The following is a 13,812-nucleotide window of genomic DNA, read 5'->3' on the forward strand; positions in this document are numbered from 1 at the left end:
AAGGGAAGTTCTTCAGCATTTGGCTACTGCATTTTCTCAGTGCTTTGTGAATTCTTCCTCTGGCGAGCTCTTTGCCTGGCCTTTATTTTATGTGGCTGTGTTCTTTGGTTTCTCTCCAATGTGGCATTGTCTTGTTGAGCTCTCTGGTTCTCAGAGGTGCTGAGCATCTTCAGAGGGGAAGTCTGGACCTTGTGTCCCCAGGATGTCCCACGGGTGACTTACAGTGAATGCATGACCACCAGGCCCACAGCTGGTGTCGATCACCTCTCTGAAGGCAGATGGTCTCCTTTCATCTTCCTCTTCTTCCCTGGAGGTTGGCTTTCCCTATAGACCCTTGGACAACAAGTCACACACCCCAGTAGGTCCTTTTGCTGCTACGCACAAGCTTGTGCTCAGCACTTAGAACAGGTCTGGACATCTTCAGTAACATACGAGAGAGAGAACGAGAGAGAGAGAGGCTGACTGAGGATTTATGGATCTTTATTGTGCCCAGGATGCCATTCTTGACTGAACTCTTTCATTCTTCCTGAGTGTCTTAGACCAAACGCCTGTAACCAGAGGCTGTGTGATGTGATGGCCGTGGGTGTGGCCCATGCACTCCGAATCTGGTAGGACAGGGGTAGACCAGGAGACAGAGGTGGGGCAAGTCTTCTTAGAGTATGTGCGTATCTCGTGTGCCTCCCTAGATAAAACATACCCGGAATACTAGTCTGTGCAGGTACAGCTCTTTTCAAAAAAAGCCAAAGCGGGGGCACCTGAGTGGCTCAATCAGCTAAGCATCTGCCTTTGGCTCAGCTCATGATCCCAGAGTCCTGGGATCGAGTCCCATGTCAGACTTCTTGTTCAGTGAGAAATGTGCTTCTCCCTCTGCCTGCCACTCCCTTGCTTGTGCTCTGTTTGGCAAATTAAAAAAAAAAAAAAACTTTAAAAAAAGGAAAGAAAGAAAGAAAGAGCCAAAGGGAACAGAGCTCTCACTCTTCCAGGCAGGTTGAGGGAGGTTATGCTCCTCACGAATCACGGATAGTCACAACGGCAACTATTTCCAGTATGAGCTCTTCTGAAGCAGGTGATGGAGAGACAATGACATACTCATTCGCAGGCTTGCTGGAATCTAGATTGGTCACGTTCCTCTGGGTACTCCTAGTTTCTGTTTCCTCTTTTCTCTACTTCGGCCTTGACTGTGTTGTCCCTCACTCCTGACAACACTAGGTTTCTCATTCCTTTCTTTTCAAGCTAAAGTAAATCATACTAGAATACTCCAAGACCAAGTCAAGTCTGGCCTCCACACGGACCCTTGGGCAGGTCTGTTAGCCTCTCTCCACCTCACTTGTCCCATCTGTAAAGTGGGGATGACACTAACTGTCCTGCCCACCCCAGGGTCTCATGAGAGTATCAAATTAGACGGTGCCTGTGAAAATGTGGTGCACGCTGTAAAGCGTTATGCAAATATGTGTGGGTAAGAGGGGCCTTGTCCTTTTCAGTGAACTGCTTAAATGGAGGGACATGGAACGGGCAGGTCTGTGTTTGCCCCAGCGGCTACAAAGGAGACCACTGCCAGAACAACCTGTTCTGCAAGAATGAAGGCTTCTGGGATGGGATCAAGTGTGTGTGCCCCAGCCTCTACCAGGGGCCGAAGTGCGAGGATGTGGTCCCGAGCATTGAGATAGGTGAGTGAGACCGCACGGCCCTGCTCTCCCCAACCCTGGGCCTCCATTCCTGCCCCTCTGCATGCCCAGGAATATGGCCTCTTCTGGGGGCAACCATTTTACTCAATGGTAAGAAAGGTGAAACATAAAAAATGAATAAGGCAAGAAGGTATAGTTTGGAACAAAACACAAATTTGGCACAGAATTTTACCATAAAATACACTAAAGGTAAATGAATGTGTGATGGAGGAGAATACAAAAAGTGTGTGGAATTCTCTAAGAGAACGTAAAACCTGAGATCCCCAGGGCTCAGTCCCAAAACCTGAGGAGGGCAGAGTACTCCCCACCCTCCAGGGGCACTCTGGTGAGACCTGAGTGGGGGTAGTGGGTGGTGGAGCCAGGCCACTCCCCTGCCCAGGGAAGAATAGCTGGAGGTGTGGGTCTCCTCGGGAGGGAACTTGGGGGCGGCAGGGGGGAGGGCTCTGTCCTCAGTAAGTGGTGTTTCTGTCTGACCCCCTCAGAGCCTCCACCGGAGACTGTCTCTGCCCAGATGGAAATGACCGTGACAGTGACCAGTATGGAGTACACGGAAGAGCTAGAAGACCGGAGTTCTGCACAATTCCAGAGCTTCAATAAGACATTCACAGACGAGGTGAGCCTGGGAACGCAAGGCCCCGTGCGCCGCTCAGCTCTCCCTAGGGAGCAGTCTCTGGAGGTGAAGAAAGCAGCTGAGGGCTGTTCTCCTGTTAGAGGGTTGGGAGTTTCTCAGTTCACTCCTTGCCTCAGGTCTTGCCAGAGAGCTTGTGGAAAGACAAAGCAAGGTTCCATGAAAGGGTAGTGGTGGGCCCCAGGGGCAGGACTGGTGTCTGAGCAGGGACCACTCCATCGGGACAGTGTGCCGCTGCCGGCTCCTGACAGAGAATGGGGAATGCAGCAGGTCCACACTCTGCCTTCCCAAGTTCCAGCAGGCTCCAAGTTGGGACCTCTGGCATGACACGGTGATCTCCTTGCCTTTCAGATGGATAAGGTTTATTCCGGAATCCCTGAGTATCAAGGGGTCAACATCACAAGGCTGTCGTGAGTATCTGGGGCTCCTGGGAAGAAAGTCTTTGGAGTGGAAGCAAATAGTCATAATTATAAAGACCACTGTAACTCTGCCCCTCTGTTAGTTGGTTAGGGCTCTCCTAACAAAATACCCCAGACTGGGCAGCTCAAGCAACAGAAATTTATTTCTCACGGTTCTGGAGGCTGGAAGTCCAAGACCAAGGTGTTCAGTGGGTTGGGTTTCTTCTGAGTCTCTCTTTGGCTTGTAGACAACCGCCTGACTGGGTCCTCACACAGTTTTGTTCTGTTCAACACATTCCTGGTGTGTCTTTATGTGACTGAATTTCCTCTTCTTTTTTTTTTTTTTAAGTTCTTATTTATTTTTTTTGTAGCAATCTCTACACTCAACACGGGGCTTGAACTCAGGACCCCGAGGTCAAGAGTCACATGCTTTTCCAACTGAGCCAGCCAGGTGCCCCCCAAATGTCCTCTTCTTCTAAGGACAGCACTCAGATTGGATTAGGACCCACCTCAGCAGGCTCATTTTAACTTAATTGCATCTATAAAGGCCCTATCCCCAAATACAGATGCATTCTGAGGTACTGGGGGTTAGGGCTTCAACACATGAATTTTGGGGGAACACAATTCAGCCTATAACACCCTCCAACAATTATGGTTTCACATGTATTTTCCAATTTGGAGGCTCATAAGCACCCTGTGAGTGAGGCTGGCAGGCCTGTTCCCATTGCACAGATGAAGAAACAGACCTAGAGACAGGCACTGAGTTGCCTGAGGGGTCATTTATGGAGTGGGAGAGCGAGATTCACACAGAAGTCCTCTTATGCTGGGGACACTGACACACGAGAACACTGCAGGTTACAGCTTGTGTGATGGACACCCCACTTGTCTTCAGAGATGAAGCCAAATAACTTAGCTTGGGAGGGAACCCCAGGGAAAAGGTGTCCAAGTCCACAGTTGGCCAGTATTCACTCCCACTCACCTCTCATAGGATTCTGTCCCCACAGAATCTCGGCCCCGTTATCAGCCTCAACTTTCTGAAACCCTTAGAATGGTGCTGGGCAATGAGGTTTACAGGAGTTGCCCAGCTTCCCCTGGGTCATGAGGGAGCTATCTTTCCCATGGTTTATAGAGTCATGATAATTTTCAAGAGGAACTTACAACCAGTAGGAAGAAAGCTGCACAAAAATCACAGGGGGGAAAATGTGTCTGCCAGCCTCTGTTTGTCTTCCTCTCTTAATTGTGCCCAACCCAAACCTTCTCTCTCAAACAAGAGAGGACACCCCAGGTGGGACCAGGTGGGCTTGTCACACCCCTCCCCTCCCTGTGGTCTGTGAGCTCTGCAGCAGCTCAGCTCTCCTGAAAGACAAAACCATTTTTCTTTCTGGCCCTAAAACTTCCTCTCCAGGTTTGGCATGTGCTGACCCCATAGGACTCTCTTTTGCTCCTGGGGATGGGGCAGTCTGTGGGTATAGACGTCACCCTTCTTCTCTACGTGTCTCTATCTCTCAGGCAAGAGACGGAAGACAGGCTCTGTGGACCAGGCATTTTTACATTCTTGCTGGCTTCTCCTAGCTCCTAAGCAGAGAGTAGGAAGAGACTTTCGGCTAGAATTTTAACCCTTTAGGTGTCAGAGATTCGTTTTAGCATTGACAGAGGTGTATGTGTTGAGCTTCAAATCTGTGCATACTCTTAAGAGGCTCACAGACCTTCTACAGCCCTCCACCTAGCAATTCGTGAATGCTGTGAGAGTCCCTGGTGTCCTCCTACCTCTTAAGGACATCTTGCCAGCAGCTGCCCAGTCTCCTGCTGGAAGGCATTTAATCACACCTTGAGGATGATCTTCCACGGTCCCATCTCTCTCTCCATCTTTGCCCTTGAGTACCTGAGACTTCCACACAGGGATGTCTAGAACCTGACCTTTGAGACAGACAGTCCTCTTAGGTGCAAGTCGTGGTATGAGTCCTATGGGGAAGTGCTTAGCACTCTGCCTGGAATAAGCCTTCACCCAGGGAACACAAGGTCATTATTCCAGCCATCCTCCCCCAGCTCTGCCTTTCCATGGGGGCAAAGAGGGCATATCCTGCCTGGGAAAGGGGGCTGGGGACGTGAACACCTATTACGACCTGGGAGGATGCTCACGGACATCTTTTTCTCTCCTCAGTGCTGGCAGCATTGTGGTAGAACATGAAGTCCTCCTGGAGACCAAGTACACCCCAGAGTACAAGGATGTTCTCGTTAAGGCCACCCAGGAGGTGACGGAAAAAATCCAGAATGTAACCAAGGAGCAAATAAGCAGAAATAACACCTGCCCAAGTAAATTTCTAGGCCTCTGGGAGGGGCTGGAAGGGGTCGTAAGGAACCTTTAAGCTTTGTCATCCCTGTGGTGTGGGAGGAGGGAAAAGCAGGCTTACACGCAGGCTAAATCCTCCGGGACCTCTGCGGGAAAGTGAGACTAAGCATGGCTGGTTATGCAGGACAGATTCGTCTGAATGTAATGAATAGTGTGGAAATCTTGACAAAAGTGCTTACGGGAGAAGAAGATACGGGGAAGGCACAGGGGACTTGGAGGGTCTTTGTTCTGGAGAGCTGGGCATGAGGCTGGCATTCCCCAACTGCAGGGCTGGGTTTCCCACCACCCCTCATCACAGGCCCAACCCCCACTCCCCCACCCCCTACCAAAGGAATCTGTTTTAAGGGGCTCTATGTGTCTCCTTTCACAGCTGTACTGTGTTACAACACGACTGCCACCAAGGTGCAAAACGTTACAGTTACCGAATATGATCCTGAAAGTAGGTGACTGGGGGGAGGGCTCCGGGGAGGGCAGGGGGAGGCAGACAAGGTGCCTGGCTGCCTGGTCACTGCAACTCCTCCACACCCCACAGAGGAATGCCAGGAGAGGGCTGGGAAAGTTTACGCTGCCTACTTCTTCGTGGAGTACAAGGAAGAGAAACCAAACTGCATCAACCGCTGCACGCCAGACTTCAACAGCTCCCTGAACTGCAACTTCGGGAAGTGCCAGCTAGACCTCAGTGGCCCTCGGTGCTAGTGAGTGTCCCGCCCCAGCCTGGCTGTCCTTCCTCCCCACCAGGGACCGCACTCTTCAAGACTCTGCCTAAAGGCCAAGTCATGGAGTAGGTCCTGGCCTCTCTTGAATGCAGCCAGCCACAAAGGACATGTGTAGCCAGAGCCCCAAGGCCAGGTCCGGAACAGGCCTCAGTAGCTCCCCTCCCCTCCCTGGGGTTTGTGCAGTTGAGGCTAAAGGCTGTGCCAAGCTCTGAAGAAGTGGAAGGAAAGCCCCAGCTTCAGGAAACTCCTAGTCAGATGATGAGGGTAGAGCCTTGCTGCCAGGGGGAGACCATACTGGTGAAATGAGAAGGTGGGAGGGTGGAAAGCCTGTAAAAGCCCAAGTCACAGGCTTTCTCTACTGAAACGAAACCAAAGAGAGACCAGGGGGAAGGTGTCACACATATGCAAAGGCCTGAGTAGATGTTCTGGTTCTGGGAAGCTTTCCTGAACAAGGATTTTGCAGGCTGGTGTGGGGAGGAGAGGAACAGGGCTTAGAAAGGGTGTCTACAGGGAGGGGAGGGAGCTTCAGAGGCAGAGTGTGTGCTGGGGATCCGGGATGGGGATTTGCTTTTCCTGATGGAAAGGGAGAGGCTGAGAACGTGATGGTTAGTGCATGGATAAAAAGTTTGCTATTGGGGTCTCAAGTTCCTGGGTACAGCCCAGGGCAGCGCCAGAGGTGGGCTAACCGCTCTAGATCCTGGGCTGCAAAACCTAAAATTACTGGGCTGAGTATTGGGTCTTTCTTAGGCCCATGCCGTGGAAGTTGGACTTTACCTCTGCCCATCCCCTCAGGGCTCCTCATTCTGCACCCCAGCAAAGTCGTCCTCACCCTCTCCTCATTAAGCACCCATGGGGTCAGGGCTGGATCTGAGGCAGGGAGGCTGTGGGTGTTGGCTGCCCCTGACTCAGAACGCTCCCTCTCTCCATCTGCCTCCTCTGTCTGTCTCAGCTGCCTGACCACAGACACTGAGTGGTACAGCGGGGAAACCTGTGAGTTCAGCACCAAGAAGAGCCTGGTGTACGGGCTTGTGGGGGCAGCTGGTGCCATAGTGCTACTCGTCCTTGTTGTTCTCTTGATATTCATGCTCCGTTCCAGGAGAGAGTTGAAAAGGTGAGTCACTGCTGCCACCTCTTCCATTTGCCTCCAGCTCCTCCTCCTTTTCTGACCCCTCTGCCTTCAGTCATTCATCTTCAGGGTGGACAGTGGGGGAGCTGAAAGGAGGGACATAAGCAGTCCCCAAATCCTAGTTCCCTGCTCATAATGGAATCTCTCTGGTGTTTCTGTCAATAGGCAAAAGTCTAGAGTGTCTCAGTTGTACAAGTGGCATGAAGAAGATGGAGGGCCAACACCTGGAACCTTCCGAAACATTGGCTTTGACATCCATGAAGGTATTGGAAGTCCTCGGTGCACTCAAAATGTCTCAAAGTGTGGAGACACACATGGGAGGTACATGGGAGGACTTAAAGGAGCAAAGAACAGTATTTTCATCTCTAAAACATTAGGTTCCACATCTGTACCCCTATTTCCACCTCTGGCTCCTGCAAGATCCTGGATGAGGTATAAGCATGGGCACAGCATAACTAGCCCATTAGAGGGCACGAGTTACTTGATGGTCTAGATTTCTCCAGAACACAAACCTGCCCGTGTGGACACGGATAACCACCTAGGAGTGGGTGAGCTCACTGATAGGTGATTTATAGCTCAGTCAAGAGATTAACTGCAGATTTTGTCAGGTTAAATGTATGTGTTAAAATTTCTACAAATCGAGCCTTTACATTCCAAAGAAGGGGAAAATGGAACGAGGAAACCATTTTAGTCAATCCGCAAAAAAGCAAGAAAGGGGGAGCGGATGATAAGGAAAGGGATAACAAATAGGGAGCACAAAATAAGATGGTAGAAAATAATCTACCATGTGAACAACAACAAATAGAAGTGGATTAAACACTCAGCTAAAAGAGGGAATTTTTTTTTTTAGATTTTATTTATTTGACAGAGCTAGAGACAGCCAGCGAGAGAGGGAACACAAGCAGGGGGAGTGGGAGAGGAAGAAGCAGGCTCATAGCAGAGGAGCCCAATGTGGGGCTCGATCCCAGAACGCCGGGATCACGCCCTGAGCCAAAGGCAGACGCTTAATCGCTGTGCCACCCAGGCGCCCCTAAAAGAGGGAATTTTTAAAAATCTAGCTATTTCCTGTGAATGAAAGGCAGAGCACGGATGAAGGCAAACGTATGGAAAATGACAAAAAGGAGAAACACTAGCCCTGCAGAAGGTGGGATTAGGGGGAGAGATGGGAGCTTGTCTTCCTAACCAGCTGCCTCCATGGGGCTTTCTTCCTTCCAGATCGAGATGACTCCATCCACTTGGACTCCGTTTATAGTAACTTCCAGCCCTCCCTGGACCACATAGACTCAGAAACACAGGTAAGAAAGACATGGATGAAGTGCTCACCTCCCCCTGCCCTGAGACCCCCTAGCCTCTCCTACTACAGTGAGATCTTCAGGAAAGCGAAGTCATGTTTATGGTTTGTTAGTCCAGGTGACCTCTAGGTCTACACTGCTGGGAAATGAACAATAACTTGGGGTGGCAGCAGGTGGGGGAGAAGGAGCTAAGCAGCAGGGTGGAACCTACCTTCCCTAGATCCCTGGGGCTCTAGGTTCAGAGATTTCTTTTCACTTTAAGTATGCCCTTAATGGCCACTTTATTTAGTTTATTTAGTTGTTTCAATTTTCAAACCCACATAAAAGTCAAAATAGTAGTGCACTAAATACTCCACCTAGATCAACAATCTTTAACAAGTTGCTACACGTTCATTATATGGCATAGTATGTACAATACACACACTCATCGAATTCTGCTGGACCATTTGGAAGTCAGTTGCAAACATTATGACATTTGATAAAATGACAAAAGTGATAAAACACTTTAGTACACACACACACCCCCAAATACCATTAGCATTCCCAATAAGTTGATGATAATTTCACAATATCATCCAATATCTATTTTCCCAATAAACCCAAGAACCTCTCTTATGACTTGTTTTTTCAAATATGAACAAATTTCACTCACTGACTTTTGCCTCATGTCGGTCTTTTTAATCTAGAACTGACTCCTACCTTTTAAATATATTGATTTTTAAAGAGTCTAGGATGATTGTCTTAAGGAATGTCCCACATTTTTTTTAAAGATTTTATTTATTTATTCGACAGAGATAGAGACAGCCAGCGAGAGAGGGAACACAAGCAGGGGGAGTGGGAGAGGAAGAAGCAGGCTTTTAGCAGAAGAGCCTGATGTGGGGCTCGATCCCAGATCGCTGGGATCACGCCCTGAGCCGAAGGCAGACGCTTAACCGCTGTGCCACCCAGGCGCCCCATTTCCCACATTTTGAATGTATTGAATTACTTCTTCATGGTGTCCCTTATCTTGTCCCTCAATCCTCTGTACTTCCTACAAATTGAAAGTTAGGCCTAGAGGTTCGATTAGACCCAGCTTAGACATTTCGTTAGGCATATGTCATGGGTAATGCTACTGCATCACCTCGGGAGGTACATCATGTCAGGATGTCCCACTATGAGTGAGGCCAAGATTGGTCACTTGGCAAGAGGTGACCACTCATTGATTGCCACCTTAATTTTATTTTTAAGATCTTATTTATATATTTGACAGAGAGAGAGAGACAGCCAGCGAGAGAGGGAACACAAGTAGGGGGAGTGGGAGAGGAAGAAGCAGGCTCCCAGCGGAGGAGCCTGATGTGGGGCTCGATCCCAGAACGCAGGAGTCACGCCCTGAGCCGAAGGCAGACGCTTAATGACTGAGCCACCCAGGCGCCACCTTAATTTTATTTCAACTGGTTGGGTGTTCCAGGGCAGAAGAAATGCTCTCAAAGTATTCACACTTTCGAAGAAGGGTGATTGGCTTCAGGCTCTGTACTCCCTAGGGAAGGCCTTGGGGCAAAGATAAATTCCCTAGCTAGAATGCCTTTAAAACTACCTAAGTTGGGGGTAAGTGGGGGAGACAGTTGGTTTGTACTAGACTCTAGGTTATAAGGTAAGTTCTAAGCTGAGCACTTCCCCAGTCCCAAGACTCTTCTGTTTCCAAATCCCAGGTTCCTTATAAACCTAGCCCTCACCTGGTTCTATCTCTCTTTCCAGATCAGAATTCAGAGGCCCGAGGTGATGATGACATCGATTTAAGGCAGTTTCACAAGAAGCTGTGGGGTCTGGGAGTGAGGAGAGCTTGCTTTGGCTAAGCCTGGTGGAACTTTCCCCATCGAGAGCATTCATGGAACCTGATGAAAAACAAAAGCTGTACCAAGGAGGAAGAGGGGAGAGAGTACAGTGCTGGGAAACTCTCAAAGAGAAACACTATGGAAACTCCGATGGGCTTGTTATGATCTCAGGCGAGGCACTCCAGTTCATACAGGGAAGTTCTTCCTCCTGTCTGCCTTGCTTCAGCACCAAGGACAGCATCTGAATGACCCGTTAACAGAGGCCATCACTTAAACAAAGGACTGAACTTTACCTTACACAAAACCTCGTGTAAGGTTTATTGTACTTCCTTTTCATGAAAAACATGTTTTGAACCATTCAGCATTTTCTTTCAATATATAGGATTATAAGTTTTTTTAAAGTTCTAATATTTATCTACCAGTTCTGATTTTTTACTGGTCTATATAATAATATATATTTCTAATAACTAAAAACAATAAAAGCAAATTCATTAAATTTTTCATGGTTCCCAGTCCTTTCTTCATCCGATACCCTATACTGGCTCCTGTTTCTCGCCTGCCAATCTCTCTCACCATCTCTCCCTCAGGATGTAGGATCTGATGAGTTTGGCCTCAACATGAAAAGAAGAAAATCTACAGCCAGAAAGCATGCCATTCTTGATCATCTCCAGCATCATTTGCTGGCCACTGAAGATGCCTGAGGCAGGACTCACACATACTCCCATGATACTGGGACTCCCAACTGGGAAAGAACCAAGTTCTTCTGGAAATGGGCTTATGTTTCTTTCCATAGATTTGCAGAGATAGAGTCTTGGGTTTTATTTCAAGTTCTCTCATCAACGCCCTGTGTAAAATCTGGGAAAAGTCATATTTGACAATTCAGACTCAGTCTTTCCTTTTGCTGAGTAAGGACTAGGTTCTTTCTAAAGTCCCCTTATTGCTGTCATTTTAACCATGTTTAGGATGCTTTATTACGATTCCAGCCACGCTGCTCAGGATTTATTTTGTTCTGGGTGGTGTTTCCCACAGGTTACCCCATTTAAACCTTAACCTAAAAACAGAGCCTAGGCTCTGCTGCCCCCTCACGATCACTCAGAGCATCTGCAGGCACCAGTCAGCTCGCGGCCATCCCCTCCTGGTCCCCTTCCCCCCACCTCCCCACCCCAGTGGAAAGCCATCAAAATCCCCAACTCTTAAAACTGGGTTTAGTGCATTTGGGCTGCCATAACAGAATTCCATAGACTAGGTGGCTTATAAACAACACATTTATTTCTCACAATTCTGAAGTCCAAGATCAAGGTGCTGACAGATTTAGTGTCTGCTAAGGGCCCACTTCCTGATTCACAGACAGACAGCTCTTTTTTGTGTCCTCATAGGACAAAAGGGGTGAGGGAGCTCTCTGGGGTCTCTTCTATAAAGGCACTAATCCCATTCGGGAGGGCTCCATCCTCACGACCTAATCACCTCCCAAGGGTCCCCATCTGTTAACATCATCACATTGGAGATTAGGTTTCAACCTATGAATTTGGGGGGTGGGGGGAGACAAACATTCAGTTTATAGCCCGGGCCAAATCTAGATGTCTTCCTTTTCACAAACCTGCTTCCTGCTTCACACAGGCCAAATGGTCATAGGAGGGGCCATTTAGAAGAACAGAAGACCCCACAACCAATCTAGAACCACATTATCCACCTCAACTCCTTCCTGCTCTCTCCTCATATCTGCTTCATGGAGAGGCAGGATACAGTAACTAGACACATAGTTGGTCTGGGTCCAACTCTTGGCCAGCCATTTACTACCTGAGTGAACTTCGGAAAGTAACTTCTCTCTGGACCTCAGTCTTCTTATCTGAAAAAACTGACTGACCACTCCCCTTGTGCCAATTACCGTTGTATATTTTAATTCATTTATTCTTTACAACACTATGAAATGGGAATTATCATTATCCCCATTTTACAGATGAAGGAGTCATCGTGTAAGTAAGGAATTCTTATTTGTTCTGATTGCTTCATGCACGCTTATGTTTGTTGAAAGAAAGAAAGAAAGAAAGAAAGAAAGAAAGAAAGAAAGAAAGAAAAGAAAAGAAACAACAGACCCCAAATGGAGTCACTCGTGCTAAGCCTGTGTCAGCAAACTAAGACTTAACGCCTAACCTAATTGCAGCGTTAGCCTCTCCCAGGACTGTGACCTTTAACAGGCCAATCTGGAATTCTCTAATCAGCACTAGGGAAGTGATCTGCCCAATAGACCCCTCCTCTTCCCGCATGTGGGGGTGACCTTGCCTTAAACAATCCACTCTTAGTTAGAAACTTCCTTTTTCTGACCTTGATGTGAGACAGGAATCCATCAAATTCATAGAGAAAAACATAGGCTGTAACCTTTTCGACATGGGCCACAGTAACTTCTTTCATGACACATCTCCAAAGGCAAGGGAAACAAAAGCAAAAATGAACTTTTGGGACTTCATCAAGATAAAAAGCTTCTGCGCAGCAAAGGAAACAGTCAACAAAACAAAGAGGCAGCTCACGGAATGGGAGAAGATATTTGCAAATGACACTACAGATAAAAAGCTGATATCCAAGATCTATAAAGAACTTCTCAAACTCAATACCCAAGAAACAAATAATCAAATCAAAAAATGGGCAGAAGATATGAACAGGCACTTTTCCAATGAAGACATACGAATGGCTAACAGACACATGAAAAAATGTTCAACATCATTAGCCATCAGGGAAATTCAAATCAAAACCACATTGAGATACCACCTTACACCAGTTAGAATGGCAAAAATGGACAAGGCAAGAAACAACAAATGTTGGAGAGGGTGTGGAGAAAGGGGAACCCTCTTATGCTGTTGGTGGGAATGCAAGTTGGTACAGCCACTTTAGAAAACAGTGTGGAGGTCCCTCAAAAAGTTAAAAATAGAGCTACCCTATGACCCAGCAATTGCACTACTGGGTATTTATCCCAAAGATACAGACATAGTGAAGAGAAGGGCCATATGCACCCCAATGTTCATAGTAGCATTGTCCACAATAGCCAAACTGTGGAAGAAGCTGAGATGCCCATCAACAGACAAATGGATAAAGAAGATGTGGTCCATATATACAATGGAATATTACTTAGCCATCAGAAAGAATGATTACCCAACATTTGCATCAACATGGTTGGGACTGGAGGAGATTATGCTAAGTGAAGTAAGTCAAGCAGAGAAAGACAATTATGGTTTCACTCATTTTTGGAACATAAGGAATAGCAGGGAGATCGGGAGAAGGAAGGGAAAAATGAAGGGGGGGTAAACAGAGGGGGAAAATGAACCATGAGAGACTATGGACTCCGGGAAACAAACTGAGGGTTTTAGTGGGGAGGGGCGTGGGGGAATGGGCTAGCCCAGTGACGGGTTATTAAGGAGGTAACGTATTGCATGGAGCACTGGGTGTTACATGCAAACAATGAATCATGGAACACTACATCAAAAACTAATGATGTATCGTATGATCACTAACATAACCATAAGAAAGAAAGAAAGAAAGAAAGAAAGAAAGAAAGAAAGAAAGATCCTTTTTCTGCCCCCTTCTGCCTGTAAAAGCCTTCCATTTTCATTAGCTCCTTAGAGCACCTAATCTATTTGCTAGATGGGATACCACCCCATTTATGAATTACTGAATTAAGCCAATTAGATCTTTAAATATACTCAGTTGATTTTTTTTAAACATCTTCTGGTCCTATGGAAAGCACCATGTTGTTGTTGTTGTTGTTCTTTTTTTTTTTTAAGATAATTTGGTCTTTTTTTTTTTTTTTTTTTTTT

The 13,812-nt window shown here is 47.3% G+C and overlaps 1 protein-coding gene across 1 annotated transcript; it reads left to right on the top strand.

Annotated features, from left to right (window-relative positions):
- The first annotated feature begins 592 nt into the window (after positions 1-592).
- MUC17 (mucin 17, cell surface associated) lies at positions 593-10,096 on the top strand. The gene is made up of 11 exons (XM_040636552.1): positions 593-608; positions 1,482-1,667; positions 2,168-2,298; positions 2,665-2,723; positions 4,873-5,024; positions 5,432-5,500; positions 5,594-5,756; positions 6,727-6,888; positions 7,069-7,166; positions 8,119-8,198; positions 9,930-10,096. The coding sequence occupies exons 1-11, from the start codon at positions 593-595 to the stop codon at positions 9,969-9,971; spliced, it is 1,158 nt and encodes a 385-aa protein (XP_040492486.1). The 3' UTR covers positions 9,972-10,096.
- The last annotated feature ends 3,716 nt before the right edge of the window (positions 10,097-13,812 follow it).

This window comes from Ursus maritimus, unplaced genomic scaffold (assembly GCF_017311325.1).
Source record: "Ursus maritimus isolate PB19 unplaced genomic scaffold, ASM1731132v1 scaffold_2, whole genome shotgun sequence".
NCBI lineage: Eukaryota > Metazoa > Chordata > Mammalia > Carnivora > Ursidae > Ursus > Ursus maritimus.